At 41.6% G+C, this 22,144-nt stretch overlaps 2 protein-coding genes across 2 annotated transcripts in view; one reads left to right on the forward strand and one right to left on the reverse strand.

The window, feature by feature from the left end:
• Nucleotides 1-4,380: 4,380 nt before the first annotated feature.
• Nucleotides 4,381-5,478, forward strand: LOC138600006 (endonuclease domain-containing 1 protein). The gene is made up of 2 exons (XM_069671688.1): nucleotides 4,381-4,626; nucleotides 4,814-5,478. Exons 1-2 carry the CDS (start codon nucleotides 4,381-4,383, stop codon nucleotides 5,420-5,422), a joined length of 855 nt encoding a protein of 284 aa, XP_069527789.1. The 3' UTR covers nucleotides 5,423-5,478.
• Nucleotides 5,479-8,916: 3,438 nt separating this feature from the next.
• The window catches only part of nlgn2b (neuroligin 2b), a 77,318-nt gene continuing 64,090 nt past the window's right edge, over nucleotides 8,917-22,144 (reverse strand). The window contains exons 5-9 of the mRNA XM_069666644.1: nucleotides 19,472-19,657; nucleotides 15,624-15,889; nucleotides 15,377-15,530; nucleotides 13,637-14,003; nucleotides 8,917-13,467 (exon numbers count right to left, since the gene is read on the reverse strand). Coding sequence (XP_069522745.1) covers nucleotides 12,537-13,467; nucleotides 13,637-14,003; nucleotides 15,377-15,530; nucleotides 15,624-15,889; nucleotides 19,472-19,657 — 1,904 coding nt within the window. The 3' untranslated portion in view covers nucleotides 8,917-12,536. The remainder of the gene's footprint in view (nucleotides 13,468-13,636; nucleotides 14,004-15,376; nucleotides 15,531-15,623; nucleotides 15,890-19,471; nucleotides 19,658-22,144) is intronic.

Genomic DNA, 22,144 nt, shown 5'->3' on the forward strand with positions numbered 1-22,144 from the left:
CTTGCTTGGTTTTAAAAGTGATTTATTTTTTATGCATTTATCACATTGCCTGTGTTAAAATATTGGATCATGGAGCAGGAAATGAGAACAAGCAACAAGCAAGCCTACACTGCCTCCAAGTGGACAATATCAGTTATTGAATGATGTTCAGGTTTAAATACAGTAGAGTAGGTGCAGAAAAAAAACACAGAAAAGGTTAGCCTGTATTCAGTTCAATTGTCATACTGTGTCACATAAAACTGTCATACTCTGTGTATTTTCTTATTATTAAATCTCCTAGTATCAGAATAAATTAATTTCTTTGTCATTAAATCACTCAACAGGCTGGGACATTCAAACGGGCTTATTCCTGGTCAGCCTTCAACCTATGTCTTGTCAGAGCCCTAGAGAGAGAGAGTTGCGACATCGCATGGAGGTTCGTGGAGCATATTGGACCTCCACTGACGCGACTCTCTGTCTATATGGCTCTGGATACTTTGTTCGGGGGAGCAGGCGGGGCTGCTCCTCCGCTGTTCATCCCCTGTCCTCACCTATGTCCGCAGCGCACCTGCTTTCAAACACGTTCTCATCAGCCTCATAAGGACAGTCCTTGTAACACATTTCCCACATTGACCTGATGTGGTCAGCCACGTACTAGGTTTTGACCTAGTCTTGTTTAAGGAGAATCACCTTACTCTTTAATCAACCATAAGAAGCAAACAAATCAAGAGACACTGAGATGATTTTTGGCACACATTTGAAAATCATAAAAACCACCCAAAAGTGCTGCCCCCAAGGCTAACATTTAAAATATAAGTTTCCAAAAAACCTGTGTGAGGACAGTCGACCAGTAGTTTGAACTGATAACTTTAATCTAAGTAAAAGAGCCAAAGTCTCTTCTCCTGAAGATGAAGCAGCTGAGGGCAGCTGATCTGGCCTCTGCACTTGGTCTGAATTTATAATTTTAATTGGTAAAAATGCTGACAGCTGAAAAATGTCTGTTCACATAACTGCATCATCAGCCCCGGCTACATTAGTTATGATTGTCATAACTCAGGATTAGATCAGAGAGGCAAGAGGCCCCTCGATGAATAACAACACTCAGTCACTCAAATTGACTTATTAAGGCAGTGAAGGATTGTTGCTCCAGCTAATCTGACAAACAGTTCCCATTTGCATAAGATAGACTTGAGCAAAGGCCAGTATAGGACAGCGCTGTAAACTCCCACCATTAATATTCAGCACGTTTTAGGCTATTTCTGTTCAGCTTGGCTGCTCCCAATCTTTTCTGTCAGAGGGAGCTTTACACCATCAGTCATGTTCCCAATGTGATCATTTGAATAGATTTTGAACAGGAAGTAGTTTAAAACTACTAACAAGTGTTAATATAATAATTAAACATTATGACATTTAGGAATGCTTCTAGCTAATGCAACTGCTAATTAGCATAATATAATGATTTCAAACCTTTCTGCATCACATTTAGCTAACTAGCTGTTCTCAAATGTATTTCTTTTGGCTAATGTTTTTACAGGCCTTTATATCCAATAATAGTTACCAATTTCAACAGTTTACAAACATTTCTCTTATCAAGCAGTTTCAACTCGAATGCTATTGCTAAAGTTATTCTTTTTTCATCAGGGTGCTTAAAGCTAGCTATTTCAGCCATTTCGCTAACCATTAACCACTTAGCCTTTCTATTACTTTCGCTTACTGTTTCAACAGTTGATTTTTTTAGCTAATTCTTTTAGAAGGCATATTAACATCTGGCTATCTAGTCAAGTATCAAACACTTTTTGGACCACTTCTCCCGCACTCTTAAACAAACTGTTTCAACTGTTTATCCATTAAGCTAGCCGACAGTTAGCTATGTATTTCAACCATTTCTTCATTAGCCTTCTTTCAGCTAACTGTTCATTCAACCATCATCATTTTATCATTTATCATATCTGATACTTTAACCATCTATCCATTACTTTTAGCTATCCTCTTTAAATATGTATTACTTTTGTCTAATGTAGGCCTATCCATTAGCCTACTTTTAGCTAACTATTTCAGCAAGTACTTTGACCTGTTTCAACTATTCATCCATTACTTTTAGGCAAGTAGTTTAACCATAATCCATTACTTTCAGCTGTAGTTCAACCACTTATCATTGGGCTACTACGAAAAATATTTCAACCTTTCATCAATTAGTTTTAGCTATCTACTTTCACCATTACATTGACCTGCTTTAACTATTTATCCATTACTTTGAGCTATAGTTCAACCACGTATCAATGGCTTATATTAGTAATACAGCTGAACTATTTATTCATACCTTTTTTTGCTATGTTTAATCTTACATTGTTTCAAATTTCCTTCATACTTGCTAACTAGTTCTCATTCACTTCATGGTGTTAAAGTTTAGCTAAATTAATATGCGGCTACTCTTTAAATAAGAAGTGATATTTTCTTTCTTCTTATTAATTTTTGCTCATTATTATTTGACCTACACCACTATATTTCCATGTCTCCCCCCTTGCATGAGTAGATCAGATAACTTACCCCAAAACAAGCTCACAAACAACATCCAAAATGTTGCCAGACAAAACCAGACAGTCAGAGGTCGGTGAAGGACAGCAAATAAGTTAAGTTAGATAAATATGATAGCAAAGGGAACTAAGAGTAACTCCAGTTGGGAATGAGTCATTTACATGAGAATCTTCTTCAGAGCACTGACCAGGAACGTGGTTGATGAGTGGATCAGTCAGTAACCCTCCTCTCATACGGTCAATGCAACCATCAGGTTGAGTTGTTGTAAAATCTAAAAAACACATGCAAACTTCCTTTGCAGAAGTGAAGAGAAAACTGAGCAGGCACTGCCACTAAATTGTTAGTAACTGTAATAATTAATAAAACATAATGTGTCTAAGCTGTGATGAAGGACTCAGAACAAAAACACTTTGAAAACAGGAAAGGGGTTTCAGACGGATTAATTGCTTGGGACGCAGTGAGCTGCCAAAATAGGTCAAGCAGCCATTTTGGCAGAAGACTGAACCATTTGCTATGAAATAATTTATAACAAATTGATTTCTTTATTTATGTGCAGTACTGGGTTATTTTCTCATTTTGCTTGTTTATATTCATGATTAACTTCCCAATAAGTTTGTATAAAATTCTTGCTCTTGTTTGGCTTGTTGCATTTGTACTGTCGTTTTCCCCCTGTCATGATGTTAAATGAATAAATATCATTTGTATAAAAGCTTGTAAAAAATGTCTCTGATCATTTGTTTAAGTCTGATTATTCTATAACATTTTAACTTGAGCTGTTGTCGATGATTAACTAAAGAGTGGGCATTCAAATCTTTGCATTCGCTCGCACTCATACGCTCTTTGTTTCTATGTCATAGTTAAACTTTCACAGTTTATCTCCCCTTTCCCCGTCGGCTTATCCACCATTCACACTGAGTAGTATAGTACCTCTGAAGCACTCTGGTCACTGAAGCCTTTTGTTCATTACTGAGATAGATTAGACAGTTTTGCATTTTACCATTACAGTGACAGCACGTCGCTGCATATCCCATTCCAGGCCCGTGTCTCAAGAGCAAACTCAGCAGAATTCAGGCTTTGATGTGAGTGATTTTCACTCATAGTTACTGGTATGTTTACGGCATTGAAAGAAAAATTATCTTGCAAGGTCAAGATGTTTTCAAGGGCAAGTTATTTTGGAAGGTAGCTCTGGGTTCTTGTGCCAAATGGAGGCCTCGCAAATGTAGTGGCTTCCAGTTGTTCAGAACAGGTGTGCTTATTATGCACTCTAAGTTGTACTGAGGTGAATGTAGGACATGTTTGACATGGAAAATATTGGCAATACACCCTGAGAGGACTTAACGATCCAGCATCTTGTTGTCTGACAAATTGATGAGACCATTAATATAATATACACATTATACATATATAATATTGACCACAAAGGTCAAACCATCCTCTCATTAAGAAGGATGTCACAAGGACAAACCTGTCAATAAAGTGTAAACAGTCAAGGAGATGATGCAGTAAATCTAACCCTGATAGATCCTTAAGTTTGTTAGGGTAGCTTTCCTTCAAATAGAGCCACACAACCTGAAAACATGCAACATTTAAGAGATGAGACACGTGAGTTAAAATGAATGCACAATTGTAGCTTAGTGAAGTGCACTGGCTTGAACTTCCACACCTACATGAAGAAGGAGGCCTGTCTTTAGGTGATACTCTACCTGCTTTGCATATCTGCTGTGTGGCATTTAAATAATAACTGCAAACATCTTCTGTCGTTTTACAGCAATAGCAGTAGTAGGACACTCAGAGGAGACGTTTTCAGCCATGAACGTGCTAACGCCTTTAGTTACGGCTCTTTTGACAGTTTGTTTTTTGCCTCTAATGCCAGCATCGATTGTTCAAGATTTTAATCACATAGAGAGATGCAAGGACTCCCTCTACATGGGGACACCACCGAGGGGGATCATGGGCACCCACCTGAAGAAGATCTGCCAACGTTACGCGGACAAACCTCGATTTGTGACCCTGTACGACCCCCAGAAGAGGATTCCAGTTTACTCAGCTTATACCTTTAAGAAAACAGAGGGAGACAGACGGGTGGACTACCCATGGATGTATGAACCACAGGTCAGAGATGTGTCTTTAAGTTAAAGTTCATAAAGGGGTGTCTTATTCATTTTTAACATTTGTGTAACCATGTAGCTGACATTGAAGACTAAAATATCTTTCAGAGGGGACATTGAAGGGACAAAGGGAGACAAAATGACCTCATAGATGATAGCTGTTTAATAAATGCTCTTCTATGTCTCCCCAGCTTGCAGAAATCGATGGAAACGGAAACATGCTGCCTTTCCCCACTGGTTATCTGCACATGAAGTTCGAGGACAGCCAGGCTGTCCTGGACGACTACTCTGACGTGGTTCTATATGAGAGAGGTCACCTGAACCCAGACCAGCACCAGTCCACTCCACACGACCGCGCTGCCACCTACACCCTGACCAACGTGGTCCCAGAGATACGGGAGTTCAACATCGGGCCTTGGCGTGAGTATGAAGAAAGGATCCGGATCCGCCTCAACAACTTCTGCAGGGGCACGGCCTTCATCGTCACAGGAGTGACCACCAGAGGCAACATGATCCGTCGAAACAACCAGGACCGCGTGGCCATCCCTGAAGACGTGTGGTCCGCTTACTGCTGCACCGACTACGACCGGAACTCGCCCCACGATGTCCGCATCCGCTTCCCGTCCCACGGGGCCTTGGCTAAAAACGCCAAAGAGGGCAACAGCGTTCATGAGATGACGGTCCAGGAGCTGGAGATGTTTCTGAAAAACCACATGGACGTCGATCAGAACCTTCAGATCTTCTACGACAACTGCATCTCTCCCTCACCCCTTCCTCTTTACCTGCAACATACCATCTGAAGGTTTTACCTGCGCATGTTGGTTTCTTGTTACTTTTAAGATTACATAGGTACTCGTAGAGGTTTGTGCTTTTTTGCTCGAGAGTAATGAGAAAAAATCTGATATTGTCATAATTCTCTGTAATGCTAATTTCCCTTGTAGCTCAGGGAAAAGAAAAGTCTTACTTGTGCTTTCATAAACTGAAAAGTTCTTTCTTAAATCAGATTTTACTTGATGAATGATTTCTTTCATCATCTCTCCTCTTAGAAAAAATAAAAGCAGGATATATTCTAGGGAGAGCTATTTTGCTGGCAAAGGGGCTGTAATTCTGTAATGTGTTTGGGATTTTATGCAAATTGACTGATCAAATAAAATATCATAATTTGCTGGTCTTCATTGTGGTTGTGTTACATATCATTCGTGCGCTTAACATTTTATTTAGTATAATACTGAGGCTTGACGCTGTTCGTAGTGAAAAGAAAGACATGGATAAACTACTTTCTTTTTACATTGTATACACATTGAGCTTTTTATTTACTAAAAGTTCTTGTAAAACTGTAGTAAGCTTTAAAAATAACTTATTTTCATTGCAGTCTTGAGCATATGTGCATTTGAATGTTTGGTGAGTCATAAAAATTGGATTTGACTTTCATGAGTAGCTCATGGGTTTTATTGTCTTTAATCATTTAGGTTATCTACTAGTCATTCTTTGAACGTAATAAAAACTAAATCCAATGGACGGTCACATACATTTGTTTTACTGTTCCAGCCTTTCAAACTTACTGTCCACATTTCATCAATTCAGGAGTGAGCTAGTGCTATTTGCACTTTTGAGAAAGACACTTAGGAGATAATGTGCTTCATGCCTAAGTTGATTATCATTTGTTTTGTCGCACTTTTATGGTTTAATCACTTCCGGTAATTTGCACCGGGTTCACCTTCTATGTACCTGTTGAGTTTGCAGGAGTTCAGACAAGACATTTAGCTTTTTGTGTTGGAAGTCGGTAGTTTAGTTTAATAAACAGTTAAACGCACCTACCCATTTAATTGTTTTCTGAGGAACGGACGTCATAGTAACGAGCCCACTTTAGCCTCCTAGCGGCACTCCACCATCGTAGCTCATAGTTGCTGCAACATGACACGTGAGACGCTGGTTCATTTGGGTTAGAAGCAGTCTTTTCCTGATGCAGCAGGCCTTTTTATACATTATGGTTGTACACTGCCATCTAGTGAGGGAGAGGGAGTATTTTCTGTAACCGCTGCCTTTAGGGAGACCTACAGTGAGGGATTATCTGCAGAGGTAATTGAGTGAGCACAAATGAAAAATACTATGACACTACTCTCTGCATCAGTCACCTAAACAATTGTGCAATCTATTCATGATGAATTAGCTGAAGTGATAACAAAGATGATTTTGGTTAATACAGTGCACATCAACCATGAGAGTTATTAGACCCAGTGGGCATTAATAACTTGCTTCTTATTGCAGCAATAATTCAAGCCACTTATTTGATACCAAAATAAAGATGAAAACCGATTAAAACTTCAGAAAAGTTTACAAAATGTGCATTTGTGCAAGGTCAGATTTGGCTTTTCTCTCTGTCCTTCAGGGAATACTTGCATGTTAATCCAAATAATCCAGTTGCAATGGAGCCGAGGGCAGGGTTTACTTATTGAAATGATCTATCTTTATTGTTTTGACTAAAGTCTTTCTGTGATATTTATGATGCCAAAGATGTTAGAGCACATATGATTACAGGGGACTAAAGGTGCAATGTGGTCGAAAAAATTCTTATTCACCACAGAATTAAAATCTGAGGCCAAAAAAAGAGGTTAAATTATTTCCACATCAGAGCTTGGGTGGAATTAATGCATGAATGCTTTATCCAGCCGGACCAGTGGATCAGTCTGTTCCAGTATATTTGCTGTAATATTGATTTACTGTGTACAACAGCTGAATAAACAAAGCTCTGAGGATGGTTCCCCTCACAAAACTGGTGCTGCAGAGTTATTTTAGGCTTTGAAATTTAAAGCCTTTAAATGTAATAAATACCTCATGAAATTAAATTCAGAACTCAGTTTGTGTTGCTGAAATCATAAGGAGAATAGGCTACTGTAAATGTTATGCTCAATGCTAGCTATATGCTACCAAGCAACAACCAAACTGAAAAAAATTATTGGCTCAAGTCCACAAACATGAACCACAAATTAAAAAATTACCTGGACAGTTACTGTTCTGGGAAATAGACACAATGGTAGGCCTACGGTTGAAAAGCCACATTATTTTCTTTTATCTTAAAAACTAAAACATAGGAGTGCCAGTTTATCTCAGTCGGTAAAGCAGGCGTCCCATAGAGGCAATGTCCTCAAAGCATCACAGCCAGCTGGACCACTGACTCGTGGCTCTCTGGTGCATGTCATCCCCACTCTTCCTCGTATATTTCCTGTCACTCCTCCCTGTTTAAAATAAAGTCAAAATGCAAAATAAATGATTAAAAATAAGAAAATAAACAAAAAAAACCCATCACTTTAAGCTCCAATATACAGTAAATATTTTAAATATTGCCAATGAATCCGATGACTTAATGTTGGATTAGTCGTTCACAGTGACCCAACCAACCGCCTCCACAGAGCTTTTACACCTTTTTATAATGTATCCCACAAATTAACTATTTAATTCACGCTCTCCTTATTTAACTGTATCTAACAGCACACAGCAATAAAGGGGGGAAAAAATCAAGTTGACATCTTTGTTGAACACTTCCAAATGATAAACACACAAAGTTAGCTAGGCTATCTAACATAGAAGCTAACTAACTAAGCTAAATGGCTGGTGAGCTAAGTCTCACTTGGCAGCTAACATCAACTAGCTAATGACAGAGGTAATTTTCTCAGGAGTGGATACCAAACTACAGCTAAAAGGTAAGTGTGGCAAGGAACATGACTCAACTTGAAAAATAACCTTGTTTCCTTCCTGCTCGTTGTGCTAATAAGCAATTGCTTGCTAACCAGTTAACAATTACCACCATAGGCTGTGTATGAGAGGTGGACATGGCCAACGTGATGTCACCTGTTATAGCTGCAGAAGGTTAGCTAATGCTAGCGCTAGCTTGGTGCGCAAAGTTTAGTAGCCTAACTGATATCGATTGGGATGCTAATTTAAGCTACGGAGAAACAGTATTTAAACTAAATGTACTGGCTGAAACAAAAACCCGACTCCTTACAGTATATTTAAGGAGTCAGGTTGCAACATATTGCTGACATTTTTTTAAAGGCATTTCTCTGTTCAATGTCAAAACAAATTGTCGATCACAACGTACCCAAGCCCTCAGGCTTTAGCTGCTTTATCACACTTTACCCTTCAGGCCGGGAGGCAACCTCCACTTTTTGTAAACAGTCTATGAGTACCACTTAAGTTGTTGTTACTGCTTGTTTTTAGGGGATCTTCTGCCCTCAAGTAAATGTAATACAGCTTAAATATTACATCTCTGACAGTGCGACAGAAACAGCCGAGCTTTTGTTTAAGAATGTCTTTTAATGTTTTCCAGTTCAGATACACAACATACAGTGTGTAATAGCCTCTATTTGAAATAGAAATATTAACTTTAATTCTTCAACCCCTTCTGGTCATTATGCTCTCTCACAGTATCTTGAGCTTCAAGCAGGTTACTGAATCAGACTAAATGAAACAGACAAACAGGTGCAAGCCTTCACTTAACCATTCCAGCAATAAATGTTGTAATAAGAAGATATTTGGATCCCTGTTATGCTTGTTCTTTTTTTTTTTCTTTCCTTACCTCCAGCCAACATCAAAACTGTTGTGTAAACATGTAAACTTGGTGAGTGTGCTTCCGTTACCTGTTGGCTGTCCAAACCCTTGTTTAAAAACAACAAAAAGAGTCTAACTAATGCTGTTTTTTTGAAGCGTGGGCAACTCAAACTCACATCTAACAGCTGGGCAGATAACCCCATAAACAGAATGTGCAGACAAAATTGCAGAAGGTATAACAGCATGATTAGAGTCTGAAATAAGACAGAAAGAGTACAAAGGATTTTACTACCTCCTGGTTAATACTGTATGATGATGCTCAAGACAACGTGAGACACTGACAAGTAAATCCAACAGTATCACAAGAATAACTCCTTGATTTGTGGTTTCTTTTGAGCACATTCAAAACAAACCTGACTCTTGTTTTTCTGCCTCTTTTCTTAAACCATTCATAATTTCCCGTCCTTCATCTGCAGCTGTTCTTCGGTTTTTTAACCAATGAAACTACTAACTTCAAGCAATAGTCGCCTTTAGGACTGATCGGACAGTGCCAAGTGTTGCAGTTAAACCATTTTTAACACCATATCCATGCTAACCTTAGCTGTAATCATTCCTTTTTGTGTTTATGCTAACCTCAACCATGCTGTGAATTTTTTTTTTTATTACTCACGTATGTTAACAGATGTCTTCATGTGACTATAACCTATTGGAATTTGCCCTCGAGATCTAGGAAAGTAAAGGAGAATCAAACGTGAGTGCTAATTAAATCATGTTCGTCATCATGACTTGCACCTGTTGTCACAAAGAAAAGATCCGGCCAATCACTCAAACCAAACGACAAACATAATATTTACAAATTCCAGTTTGTTCTCTTACACTTAAAAAATGTACAGTTTGTTTCATGTGTTGGTGTGTTTGTTGTTTTTGTCCTGGCAGACGCTCCAGTCCAGTGTGAGGGATGGCAGTCTGGATCCAGAGTGTCGTTATCCTCCGCAGACAGGATACAGAATGTTACAAGGAGGCAGGGTGAACCCTGCTCGCCTAGTGTTTGTGGTATATGGTGTATGTGTAATGTCTGTCAATAAAGATTTTTTTAAATCAGGTTTTTAGAACGCATCCTCTGTGCATCGACAGATCAGCTGACAACATATTTCATCGGTCCAGTGTTGTCCTAATGTCACTGGGGTTTTTTTTTTTTCAGAATAGTCCAGAGTGTGACCCGTCTCTGTGTTCAGTTGTGCGAAAGATGTGAAACGCGCATACAAGGCTTTCTCACCTTTGGACCGTCATAAATATACTTTATCCTTTTCCCCCGCCTTGCAGAGAGAGGGAGAACCATGAAACAACAAAAGAGCAGACGAAAAGATAAACTGTCAGGCAGTCTTCACACACTTGAAGCATGTGGTTAATGTCAGTCACAGACAAAAACCTTATTTAGACTATTCATGTAAAGTAGTTGTTTCTTTTTTCTTTTTGTAACTTAAAAAAGTGCTTTCTTCAGGTGAGATTGAGATACAGTGACTGCAGACAGTTGCAAAAGATAAAGAGAAACAGAGCGAAAAGAGGGAGGAAAGAAAACGTCTTTCATCAGTCTCTCTGGTAGTTTTGCGGCACAGCCTCAGTGTTAGGAAATGAAAAAAATAAAGAGGAAATATTTACTCTCTTTGTTATAATCATAGTTTTACACAATAATTATCTCTTAATACTTTAATACCCTTTTTGAAGTACCACAAAGTGCAGCTGATATTAAAATAGAAAATGAAAATGATTTTCAAAATAAAATCAATGAAGAAACAAGGCAAATCATCAAAATGACAAACAAACGTCTCCGTCCACACGCTTAGTAAAATAAAAAAACATCATGCAAATATCCCACACAGCAAAGTAGTTAATAAAACTTTATATTCTTTTTTTTTTTAAACGAGGATATATTGAATCTGATTTCCCTTTTAAAGAAGAGACCAGCCACAGTGCAACATTGAGTGTAATAAAAAAAAGAAAGTGTGTGGATCGAACAGAAAGATGAAGGGGTTGGCACTTTTTATGATGGTATTTCCTTTTGTAAGATAGAGTCAGGATGGACCTCTCCAGGCGCTCCACTGGACGCCAGTGAAAGAGGAACTTTATCACAGTACTTGGCACCAAGAATGCTGGTAAAAACGAGATATCAGAATATCTTTTTTTTTCATTCATATCCTTACAATTTATTAATAATACATCATTTACATTTGTGTTTTTTTTTTCTTGTATAAAAGACTCCAAAAGGAAAAGAGAGTCTAGAAGTGATTGCGAGATAGAGGAGAGAGGTGAGGATGGAAATGGATCATGTGGATGGTTTAATAAAAAGGAGCTACGAGGGCAGATGTGGAGAGAAACAGAGCGAAGAGAGAGAGAGAGAGAGAGAGAGGCAGTTAAATGGGCTGAGATGAGGGTACAGACAGAGAGATAATGTGTGAGAAACAAATAAAGTAATGGACGTGATTACGGCGGAGATGCAGCGAGTTCTAATGGGCAGCCTGGATTCCAGGTTGCATCCCAAAGACTGAGTATGATCCAGGTATTTCCTGTTGCGCCCAACAGTTCAAGCCCCAATCTGGAAATGTCTTGAGCAGCATTTGTGTAACAACTTCTGATGTAATTTAGTCAACAATGGGATTTTAAACAGGTACATAAATTTGCAAACAGCAGAAATAAAGTTTTTTAAAATCGACAAACTTTAAACTTGAAATTTGAACAGTTCGTCCTTGTACTTCAGGCGCTGTCCGCACACGCCAGACTCAACAAAAGCCGCCAAAATAAGAGCGCAGAAACATCTGTTTGGACACAGTGCTCAACACAGGGTTCCAAGTGTCACTTCCAGATTGGGCCTTTAAAGCTGCAATTTGTAAGTTTCAAGAAATCACCGCTTTATGACAGACAGCTTGTCGGGGCATATGTTCCCTCACACAAAGCTGCTCACTACCATATTATCATTTTACTAAATGAATGAGAATGAATATATGTAGCTATGTCAAACATAGTTTTACACTGACACAACAACACATGCGCAAAACAACCAAGCTACACATAAGATAGCTGACTGATTGTGACTAGCTCGTAAAGCTGCATTTGGTGGCTCACATAAGTGAGGAGTTGTAGCGGGGCAAAGCAGTATGAACCTATGATGAGAGACTTTTGGAAAAGGAGCTTTTTCAATCAGCTCCTCCTTGATTAGTGATTACATTTTAGAGGTATTTCACTGCTCAAAATCTTACAAGCTGCAGCTTTATCTGAGGGCTGAATGAGAAAAGACAAAGGTACAGTAAAGAAGAAGAGGGTGGTGAGGGTGGAGGTTGTATGGAGCAGTTTGTGCGGTTGTGCCTGGTCCTATACACGGGTGGTGGAGTGTTGGTGTGGCAGGGCATTGTTGCTGTGGCTGGGGACGGGTGTAGTGGACGGGGCCGGGACGGGGGGATAAGTGTTGAAGGGATGGAGGGGCTGCATGCCGCTGATGGTGCTGGGGATCATGGTGATGGTGTTGGCTGTCATCAGTGGCACGTCCTCCGGTGCTCTCCGCAGGGCCAGGGTGTAGTCGGGTGGGCACACAGGCGGCCGGAGCGGTTCCAGGTCGCCGTGGAGCGCGCGGGAAGGGAGGGGCGTGCCGTGCTCCAGCTCCACTCTCTGCTGCTTCATCTGCAGCGACATGAGCTCCTCCTCCTGACTCAGCGCCAGGTCGTTGTGCGGTGGGGCCCCGACGACTCCCATGCCCACGCCCATGCCCATGCCCATGGTGGTGCCACGCTGCGGGGACAGTCGGCGGTGGCGTCTCTGCATGAGTTCGTGGCGTTTATCCCGTTTGTAGTACAGCGCAGCAAAGGCCAGCACATTCAGGAAAAGAAGCGAAGCACCCACAGCCACCGTCACGCTCAGCTCGGTGGAGTAGTCCCTCGTTTCGTCCGGGAAGGGGGAGTAGCGGGGTCTCTCTGAACTGTCGGGGTCGGGATCGGGCGGCGCAGGTGGAGCAGGTGTGGAGTGGCTGCCGGGGCGTTGAGGGGGCTTCCAGGGGTTGTTTCTTCCGGGTGGCAGCCGAGTTGTGATGGAGCTGATGATCTCCTTGTGGAGGCTGTGCAGATGTGGCACCAGCTCCAGCCAGAAGGCCACCTTGTTGGCGCGGTAGTTGTCTCTGACGCGAGGCTTCAGACCGATATGCAGGTACTGTTTGTCTTTGGAGCTGAACTTGGTCCAGATGACTTCCTCGAAGCGGTTTGGCTTGGTGTGGATGAACGTGGTATCCTGAGGAACGGGTAGGTTTGGATCCCTGGAGGAGAGAAATCAAAGGATGAAACATGCTTGATTAATTCTGATATTTATCTAGATATGTAATCTACGAGTTTGAAATGGATCCTGAAAATGAAGGAAGCCTGACGAAATGATGAGATAGATGCACTTTATATGTGAAGTAATTCTTTATTGTCCATCATACTCACCCTGTCTTTGCAAAGTTGGTCCAGTACGTCATGACCACGGCACTGAGCATCACGTCATTCTTGGAGAAGTTACAGGGAAACAGGTCGGTGGCTCCCACCATGGGAATCCCAAACACGTAGGGGATCTCGTCTCCGTGAGCCGCGTCCGCCCACTCGGGCCTCGCCTCGGTCTGACAGTGGTGGTGAAAGGTGTAGAAAAAGACGGGTGACTGGAACTCGGCGTGCAGCTTGGCAGTGGCGACAGCCGGGGCCACCCACTGATGGTCTGTGAACAGAGCCAGGAGGGTCTTCCTCCGCATGTCACTGTTGTCCCTGTCAGCCCAGTCAGTGTACATGAACTTAATGGTCTCTCTCAGGATGTCTTTACCTTGGAAAAAACAGAAATTAATATAAGTATGTGCACAGACTGCATGGTTATCTGCTTCACAGTATTATGTTGGCTTTACCTTTTGGACATTTCAGAAATGTAATCTTAAACTTCCCAACCTGGCTGTGTTTTTTATTTAAACTTCTTTACTGAATGTATTAAATTATTAGTAATTGGTTTTTACATAAATATATATTTTTAATTGTCCCAGCAATCAAATTTTCTCTCCTGACTGAAACATTTTAATTTATTTGTATTCAGCTGATTGTGCTTTTGCCTATTCTCTGTTTCCTGTTCCTCTATGTTGTTGTTTTCTTTGTCATTTTTTTCTTTCTTTATTATAAATGAGTGTCGCAGCTCAACGATCTCTCGAGTACAAATAAAAATGTAATTAAAGTTTTAATCGCAAAGATCTCAGTTTCGTTCTCTTTGGCTATAAACGTTTATTGCTGGAGCTCACTTCCCAGATATCCAGACAGTGTTGCATGTGTGACGTCCACGGTTGGCTCCGGTTGTAACTCTTGATTTTCTTTCTACTTTCCTTTTTAGACTGTTTGCCTTCATCTGAGCGTCCAATTTGTTTCTTTTTCTTTGCATTTTCACTTATTTTTGAAGTTGTATCTGTAGTCATCCATCTTTTCTTTATTTGTTCAGCCAAAGTAGATTACTGTTTACTCGCAACACTTGCAGAGACCGGAAAAGCAGCCGCTTAGCTCCGCCTACCCTCTCTGGCAGACCAACCACCGCTGGGTGATGGAAAACACGTCACTAACAGGGCGTCGCTTGTGATTTTTTCCGTGAAAGTCGAAAAATTATACTATATACTGCAAATGCAAAGGCTTTCATGAGTGGGCCATAGGCTCAATCACCATTGTGTTACCTCATTCGGCAATAGAGACTTAACAGATTTAAATGAAAATCTTTGAGATTATTGCTTTAATGGATGAACATGAGATGGAAAATATGGTATATTAATGTAGTCTCTACAGTTGTGCTTTATTAGATCTTTCCACTTCTTGTCTTGCTGCTATGCAGTCTCACTGCATGAACTGTGCTAATGGAGTCAGACCAGAGCCATTACACAAGAAGATTCATAAACACACTTTGCAGCAAGTACAGTTCGCAACGTCTTTGTTATCTTCTGCTGCTATTGTGTGTTGTTTTATTCTTTGTTCATTCAAATAAAGTTTTCTGTTCAGTCAATTACATGTTTAAGCTACACATCTACTAACTGTACCTGTCGTAGTGCTACTTTTACTAAAGAAAAGACCTAAATACTTGTGATGTTGCTCTGCCATCTTAGCTGTAACTCGTTGTAAAAGTGTATGCTTTAACTAGTTCATGGTGTGGAGGTATAAAGGGCAGGATCTGACCATCAGGATATCCATACAGATTGTCCACAAAGTTGGAGATGGTGTAGTCAAACGACGCTGACGATATTCCATCTTCTCCTTCACTGTCGTCCACAAATTTCAGGCCTTCACCTTGATTGACACCCAGCAGTATGTCGTAGTTCAGGAACTCTCCCTGGGGTCACGACAAACACACACAGCATTACACGTCAACACTAAATGCAATATTCACACTCGGTGAATGATACTCAGAGGAATCATCTCTGACCTGCTGCATGAGGATCTCAGGGTCATCAGGCACCACGTCCCCGTCTACCACAGGCCCGAAGGCGATGTGGTAGCGCGCGGGCTGGATGTCTTGGTCCACCAGCTCACGGAAACTCTTCCTCCGCAGGCAGTCCACCAGGGTAGCCATGTCCCCCAGAGTGCAGCCGACCTTCCGCGCCAGGATCTTGGTGTACATGACAGGTCTGTAGTTGACCGCCCAGCTGGAGATGGCTGAGCCGCTCTGAGCGATGGCCCTCTGGAACAGGCCTGTACATATAGAACACAGCAGTGTATGAAGCAGATATAGCAGAAAACATACGCTCACTTATTCTCCCTCAGTGCGGCTTTTTTTTTCATCCTCTGACACACTTTCACCAGCAGCTGACGGGGCCTTCAAGGCCTTCCAGTGTGCGTGCTTTAAATAATGCATATGTTGGAGGAGGAGCAATTGTAGAGTATTACATACGAAGCAAGATGAAGTAGATACCCTGCTGCTTTTTATAGCCGCAGAAAATCTTTATGAACATTAGGGGAAGGTGAATGAAGCGCTTTCCATTACATACAAGGAGAGACAGCAGCAAGAGAAATGGTGACAACTCCACACACAGCGGCGGGCTTGATGGCCGCGCCGGAGAAAGCGGGAGAGACAGAACGAGAGAGAAAGAAAACTGCTCGCACTGTTGCACCGCTGCACTGTTATGTAAAGTGGCTTGCCGTCCCTCTGTTTTATCTGCAGATTCTGTCATTAATAATTAAGCCCCCCCATATTCTGCATGTGCCCCACCCCCGCTCCTCTCCCTGTGAAATCAATTAAGAAGCCTCTCAGCTGCAGCTCCGGCTCTGCTCCTCATCTCATCTCTCCGACAAACACACACACACGCATACACAAGCGCTCAAAGATACACACGCGGTACCCTTATAAACTGTTCACCCACCAACTTTTTCTACACTCCGTGGTGTTTCAGCCTGACTTCAAAATGGAGTAGAAGAGGATTATACACACAAGAACCCCCGAATGATAATGTTCTACTTTCATCTACATGACAGTAGCTGGTGACACGAGCAAAACTAACCATAATCTTTACCAAGAAGACACTCCCACGTCAACCGCAAAAGGGTGCCAAACCTAACCAGTACATTTGTGCAACAACAAACAAACCCAGAGCATAATTTGGACACCGGTCTGCCCGTGTGAATATTCCTCTTTGTCTATGGACAGCCTCCAACACAGCCAACATTATCTGGCGACATGACAACCACTAATAACCTGGCCATTATTACCCAATTATTGAGAGCTTCTTCACCTTCTCCGGAATGTTTAAGACTAAGAAAAAGATGTGTGTATAACTACACACACACACACACACACACACACACACACACACAGAGGAGAATGGCCTTCATACAGTATGGGTAAAAAAGAAGTGTTCTTTACTTTATTTCTCCAAGGCGAGTTCTCTCATATAATCAGAATTTTTGGTAAAGTATAAAGTACCGTTCACCTTCTGAGCTCTACAAACAAGATGACATCAGAGGATTAGTGAACAAACATCTGGTGGATGCTTGGACTGGATGTTGTAATCAAAAACAAATGAGTAGTATTCTGCAGGGCTTCCAGAGGAGTTGCCTTCAGGGCGCTGCAACAGTTCTTTGTATTTTGTATATGCACATGAAACAGGAATTGCATTTACATAATATGCTCTCAAACTTATAAAAACTGAGGAATAAATACCCGAGTAGCAGGTTGGGGCGTCTCACAGCTGCAGGTTGTCATAGTAAAGCAGCTAGGCGCACAGTGGTGTGACATAATGTTTGTGTTGACCAAAAGGAGTAAAATCAAGCTGCATTGTTGACTTTGCTTGCAGCTTTTGGAGGATAGACGAAGGATGACAACGATGTAATCTTGTCTCTTGCGTTTAAACCTGTATTTTTAACACATTGTCGGTATCCTCCTGAGATGTGTTCAGGTGACAGAGGTCAAAACAGAATGATAACGTGTGGAAGGATTGCACTAGATCCAAACATAATGTGAGCCAATCTACTACCGGATGAGGTCACAAGGTCTGACCCCATTTACACCTTAAATTAACATGTGTCTTTCCTTGCTGGAATACTGTGACCAGATACAGAACATGTTAATAAGAGGTGTAAAAGGGATCTTAAAGACATCTATCTCCCTCCATCATCTATACCACTTATCCTGTTCATGGTCGTGGAGGGGCTGGAGCCTTTCCCAGCTGTCATTGGGCGACAGGCGGGGTACAACCTGATCACCAGTCAATCACAGGACTGACACAGAGACAGACAACCTTTCACGCTCACACCCACACCTACGGGCAATTTAGAGTCACCAATGAACCTAACGAGCATGTCTTTTGACTGTGGGAGGAAGCCAGAGTACCCGGAGGGAACCCACGCATTCACGGGGAGAACATGCAAACTCCACACGGAAAGGCCCCTTACATCCGAGCCGGGATTCGAACCAGGAACCAGCGCTAACCACTGCACCACCGGGCCATCCAAAATATGAACATGATGTATTTTTTAAATAAAATAAATAAAATAGCGTACTTCATTTATCAAACATATCAAAGATCAGCAACATAACATAAAGTTGCTGAGCTTTTCTTGAAAGACTGAAAAAAGCTAGCATAATCTATAGTTAACAAAAAACTTTTCTCACACTGGTGCTCTGTGCAGGCCCTCATACAGCCTCTGCATCAAACGAGTAAGTCAGCTCTGTCCCTTTAAGAAACCCCACTCCTACAAGCCCACTTTCTTCTGATTGGCCAGCTCTCCGAAGCCTGCTGAGGCTGCATTTTGTGATGTCACAAAGTGCAGCGTGTAGAAAAAACTGTGTGAAACCTGGCGTTCACAGCAGCCTGCAGACTGAGCTGAGAAGCCTGGGGATTACTCCAACATACGTTCACCTACTGATTGGAAACTTCACCCACGTTTAGTCTGGACATCCAACATTGTAACATTATATATATGTCTTAAAATGTGAAACAGCATAAATCCCCCTCTTGGGCCTTCCTGTGGCAGCAGTGAATCATCAGACATGTAAACTGAGGAGTCTGTAATTTAGGGCAAATTGCAAGATTACTGACCAAAATGGGAACTTTAATTAAACTACACATCTATTACAGGGATGGAATTATATCAAAATGCATGTGCCAATGATAACCCATGTCTTTAATGTATCTGATTAGTAAATCCCTCATGTAAAAATATCGCTAACTTTATCACTAATGCAGCTTTATAAAACGGTACTGCTCACAAGCAATAACAAACTATAGAAATCCTCATGACGTTCTTCAATTGAAGCCCAAATAAAAGTAAGTAAAACACATATAGTATCTTTCCCTGATGCATTGCCCAGACTGGGTTATTTTTATTGGAGAAGGACAATTTTGTTATTGCAGGTCAGTGATCCTCGTCCCTCGTGATGTGATGTTTTTTTGGGATTATTACAGGCTCGTGTCCAAAGGTGAGTAATGGTTTTATGGAAATATAGCCCACTGTTTTCATCCATCTGTCGACTCCGGCACTGACCAGATTGACAATCTGGTATTCTTTCAAATTGAATCGAGCTGAATGAATCTTTTCAGTTTTTAACGCTTATTGAAAATATATGTATGTGCTATACTGCTGCACACAGAGGATGACTCATGCTTGAATATTGCATCCCTTCACTTTGGGGGATGATATTGAGACATTTTGGCTGTGCATTGAAATTACAAACATGCTCTGTAAGGAGATACACTACCCACACTGTCCTGAAACGTTAATCCCCTTTGAGCAGGGTATGTGACTGCTAATGTGACGCTGACAGGGAAATAAACTCACCCTCAGAGTGGTGGGACAGGATGAGCAGGTTCACGCAGGCCGCACCAGCTCCAGAACCAAAAATGGTGATTCTCTCCGGGTCTCCTCCAAAGTGGCCGATGTTTTCATTGAGCCAGCGCAGGGCCTGGATCTGGTCCAGCAGACCATAGTTCCCCTTCGCAGACTGGTCCCCTGTGCTCAGAAAACCTGCAGGGTAAATGAGAACAAACACAGGGAGGGAAGGAGGAAGAAAACACTCATTATGTGTAAAACAAGAAGCAGGAAAGAAACTCAGGGACACAGTAACACAATCCTGAGAGTGTACTGCCTTTTTTAAAGAAGAAAAATATCCTTTACAAACAGAAGATGGCATCCTGTCATTGTCAGGAACTTCTCAGCCTGCAAATCTCTGCGAGTCTGAGGAGATTTCACACAGAAAGCTTGCCAAATTACTCATTTTTAATACCCACGCTGGAACTACAACACAGTTAAGAGAACTTGTCAGCAGAGAGAGAGGAGGAGAGCAACAGAAGGCATGTTTCACCTACTTCCAGGACACACATTCACACAGTAGGTGCACACCCACAACAAGATAAAATAAACTGAACAAAATGTCACAAACACACACAAACACAATCCTTTGTTCTTATGATATTATAATTACAGCACGTGTTACAAGCAGCAACAGGCTATTCCACTACGCAATACGTGGACTGTTTCGACGACTCCTGAACCCAGAACACTCTTAAATTATTGAATTAACTGCGCAGTCCTCAGATCAGCGGCTGTAGGGGTTCAGGATGTGATAAGAAAAGGAGAAAAAAAGCTTTAGCACCCATCATCATGCTGGCCAATTCTTCTGATATCTACAGAGCTGCTGAGTAGGTATTTCTGTTGATTTGTTTTTGCATAATTTCCCAGCAGTGCCCATGACTAACGCAACAACTTCCTTTTCCCCCAGTTAAACTGCAAAAACAGACTTTTAGGCCTCTTGGGGGCGGCAGAAACAACATATAAACACAAGACTTACATATTTTCACCACTGACCTCGGCCCTTAATATCCTCCACAGGTCACCACATGATACTTTAGGGCCCATGTCTATTCACGCTGTTTTTTGCGCTTGCAGCGTCCACGACCTCAATCTGACAGCGCTTCTGCACGTACTGTTACTAGGTTATGAAAGTTGTCTAGCGGCACTTCTGCTCCCCCCTGCTCCCCGTTAAGTCTGTTTTAAATCGCTTCAATACAAAACCAATGCAGTTCACCATCCTCGGCGCAAAAACGCCCTCTACGTCGGCTGATTTTTGTCGCTGCGCTCTCAGTTGAAAATAGTTCAACTTTTGGAACACCGCTGCGCTCATCAATGTCACTTCTCCCACACCAACCAATCAAAATCAAGAAGGGGCGGGACTTACGACATCAACTTTGGCAACAACAATGGCGGAGGAGGAGCTTAATTAAGCATAATATGTTTGCTTAATGTTTGTTTTTATGCGAGGAAATTTAGAAAACGTAAAAACAATGGGCAGGAATCGTGTCCTGGCGTTCACAGCAGCTCTACACCTGGAAATTGTTCCCTCGAAAAAGACAAAACGATTAGCTCCATCTCCGCCATTGTTGTTGACAAAGTTGATGTCGTAAGTCCCGCCCCTTCTTGATTTTGATTGGTTGGTGTGGGAGAAGTGACATTGATGAGCGCAGTGTTGTTCCAAAAGTTGAACTATTTTCAACTGAGAGCGCAGCGACAAAAAACAGCTGACATAGAGGGCGTTTTTGCACCGAGGATGATGAACTGCATTGGTTTTGTATTGAAAATAGGCGTCAGTGGACACAGGCCCTTTTTGATTTTCTTTCAGGCATATTGTATGCTGTCCTGTATAATTGTTGGTGTCTTCCTCCCACAGTCCAAAGACATGCCCGTTAGGCTAACTGGTGACTCTCAAATAGCCCGTAGGTGTGAGCGTGAGCAAACATCCACAACATATGTTGTTCTCTGTTTGTTTGTTTCTATCCTGCATCTACCTCTATCCTACTCTCTCTGTCCATCCAATCGAGGCAGATTCACCATGAGCTCTGCTCGAGGTTTCTGCCTGTTGAAAGGAAGTTTTTACCGCCACTGCTGCCAAGTGTTGCTAAGTACTGCTCACGGTGGATTTATGTTGGTTTTGGAGTTTTATTTCTACTTCTGCAGCATAGGATTGTTTTGAACTATGAACCATGCAAAGCGACCCAAGCTGAATCCCAGTATACAAATGTAGAGCTGAAATGAAAATAACAGGCCCACCATTGTCAGTAATGTTCCTTGCAATGGATTTGTGTTTAAACAGCGACCCCAGACATTTTGTAAGGTTATGGCGGTTTTAGCAAATCAAAGGAAATGTTAATAAAAATGTCAGAATTCTTGGACTTTTATTCTTTTAGGATTGTAAATGATGTATGAATTATGTGTGAAATGTAAACAGGTTTGTGTCCTAACCAGCCTAAATTTTAATCTTAAGGATTAAAGCTTTAACTTGAGCCAGTGAACTTGTTAGCATGTTTATTTTCAGCAGACATAACCCTGCCTGCGCTGGCTGAACATAACACTCAGTGAGAGCGATGGGACTGAACGTAAACAAGCTGCGGGCCCACAAACAAAAACAACGAGCTTGACAATAGCAGCTTTAAGATGGAGCTCGCTTCTTTCTCCAAC

The sequence above is a fragment of the Semicossyphus pulcher genome, unplaced genomic scaffold (assembly GCF_022749685.1).
Source record: "Semicossyphus pulcher isolate SPU_LCO1_2020_fin unplaced genomic scaffold, fSemPul1.0.p SCAF_10, whole genome shotgun sequence".
In the NCBI taxonomy this organism is placed as follows: Eukaryota; Metazoa; Chordata; class Actinopteri; order Labriformes; family Labridae; genus Semicossyphus; species Semicossyphus pulcher.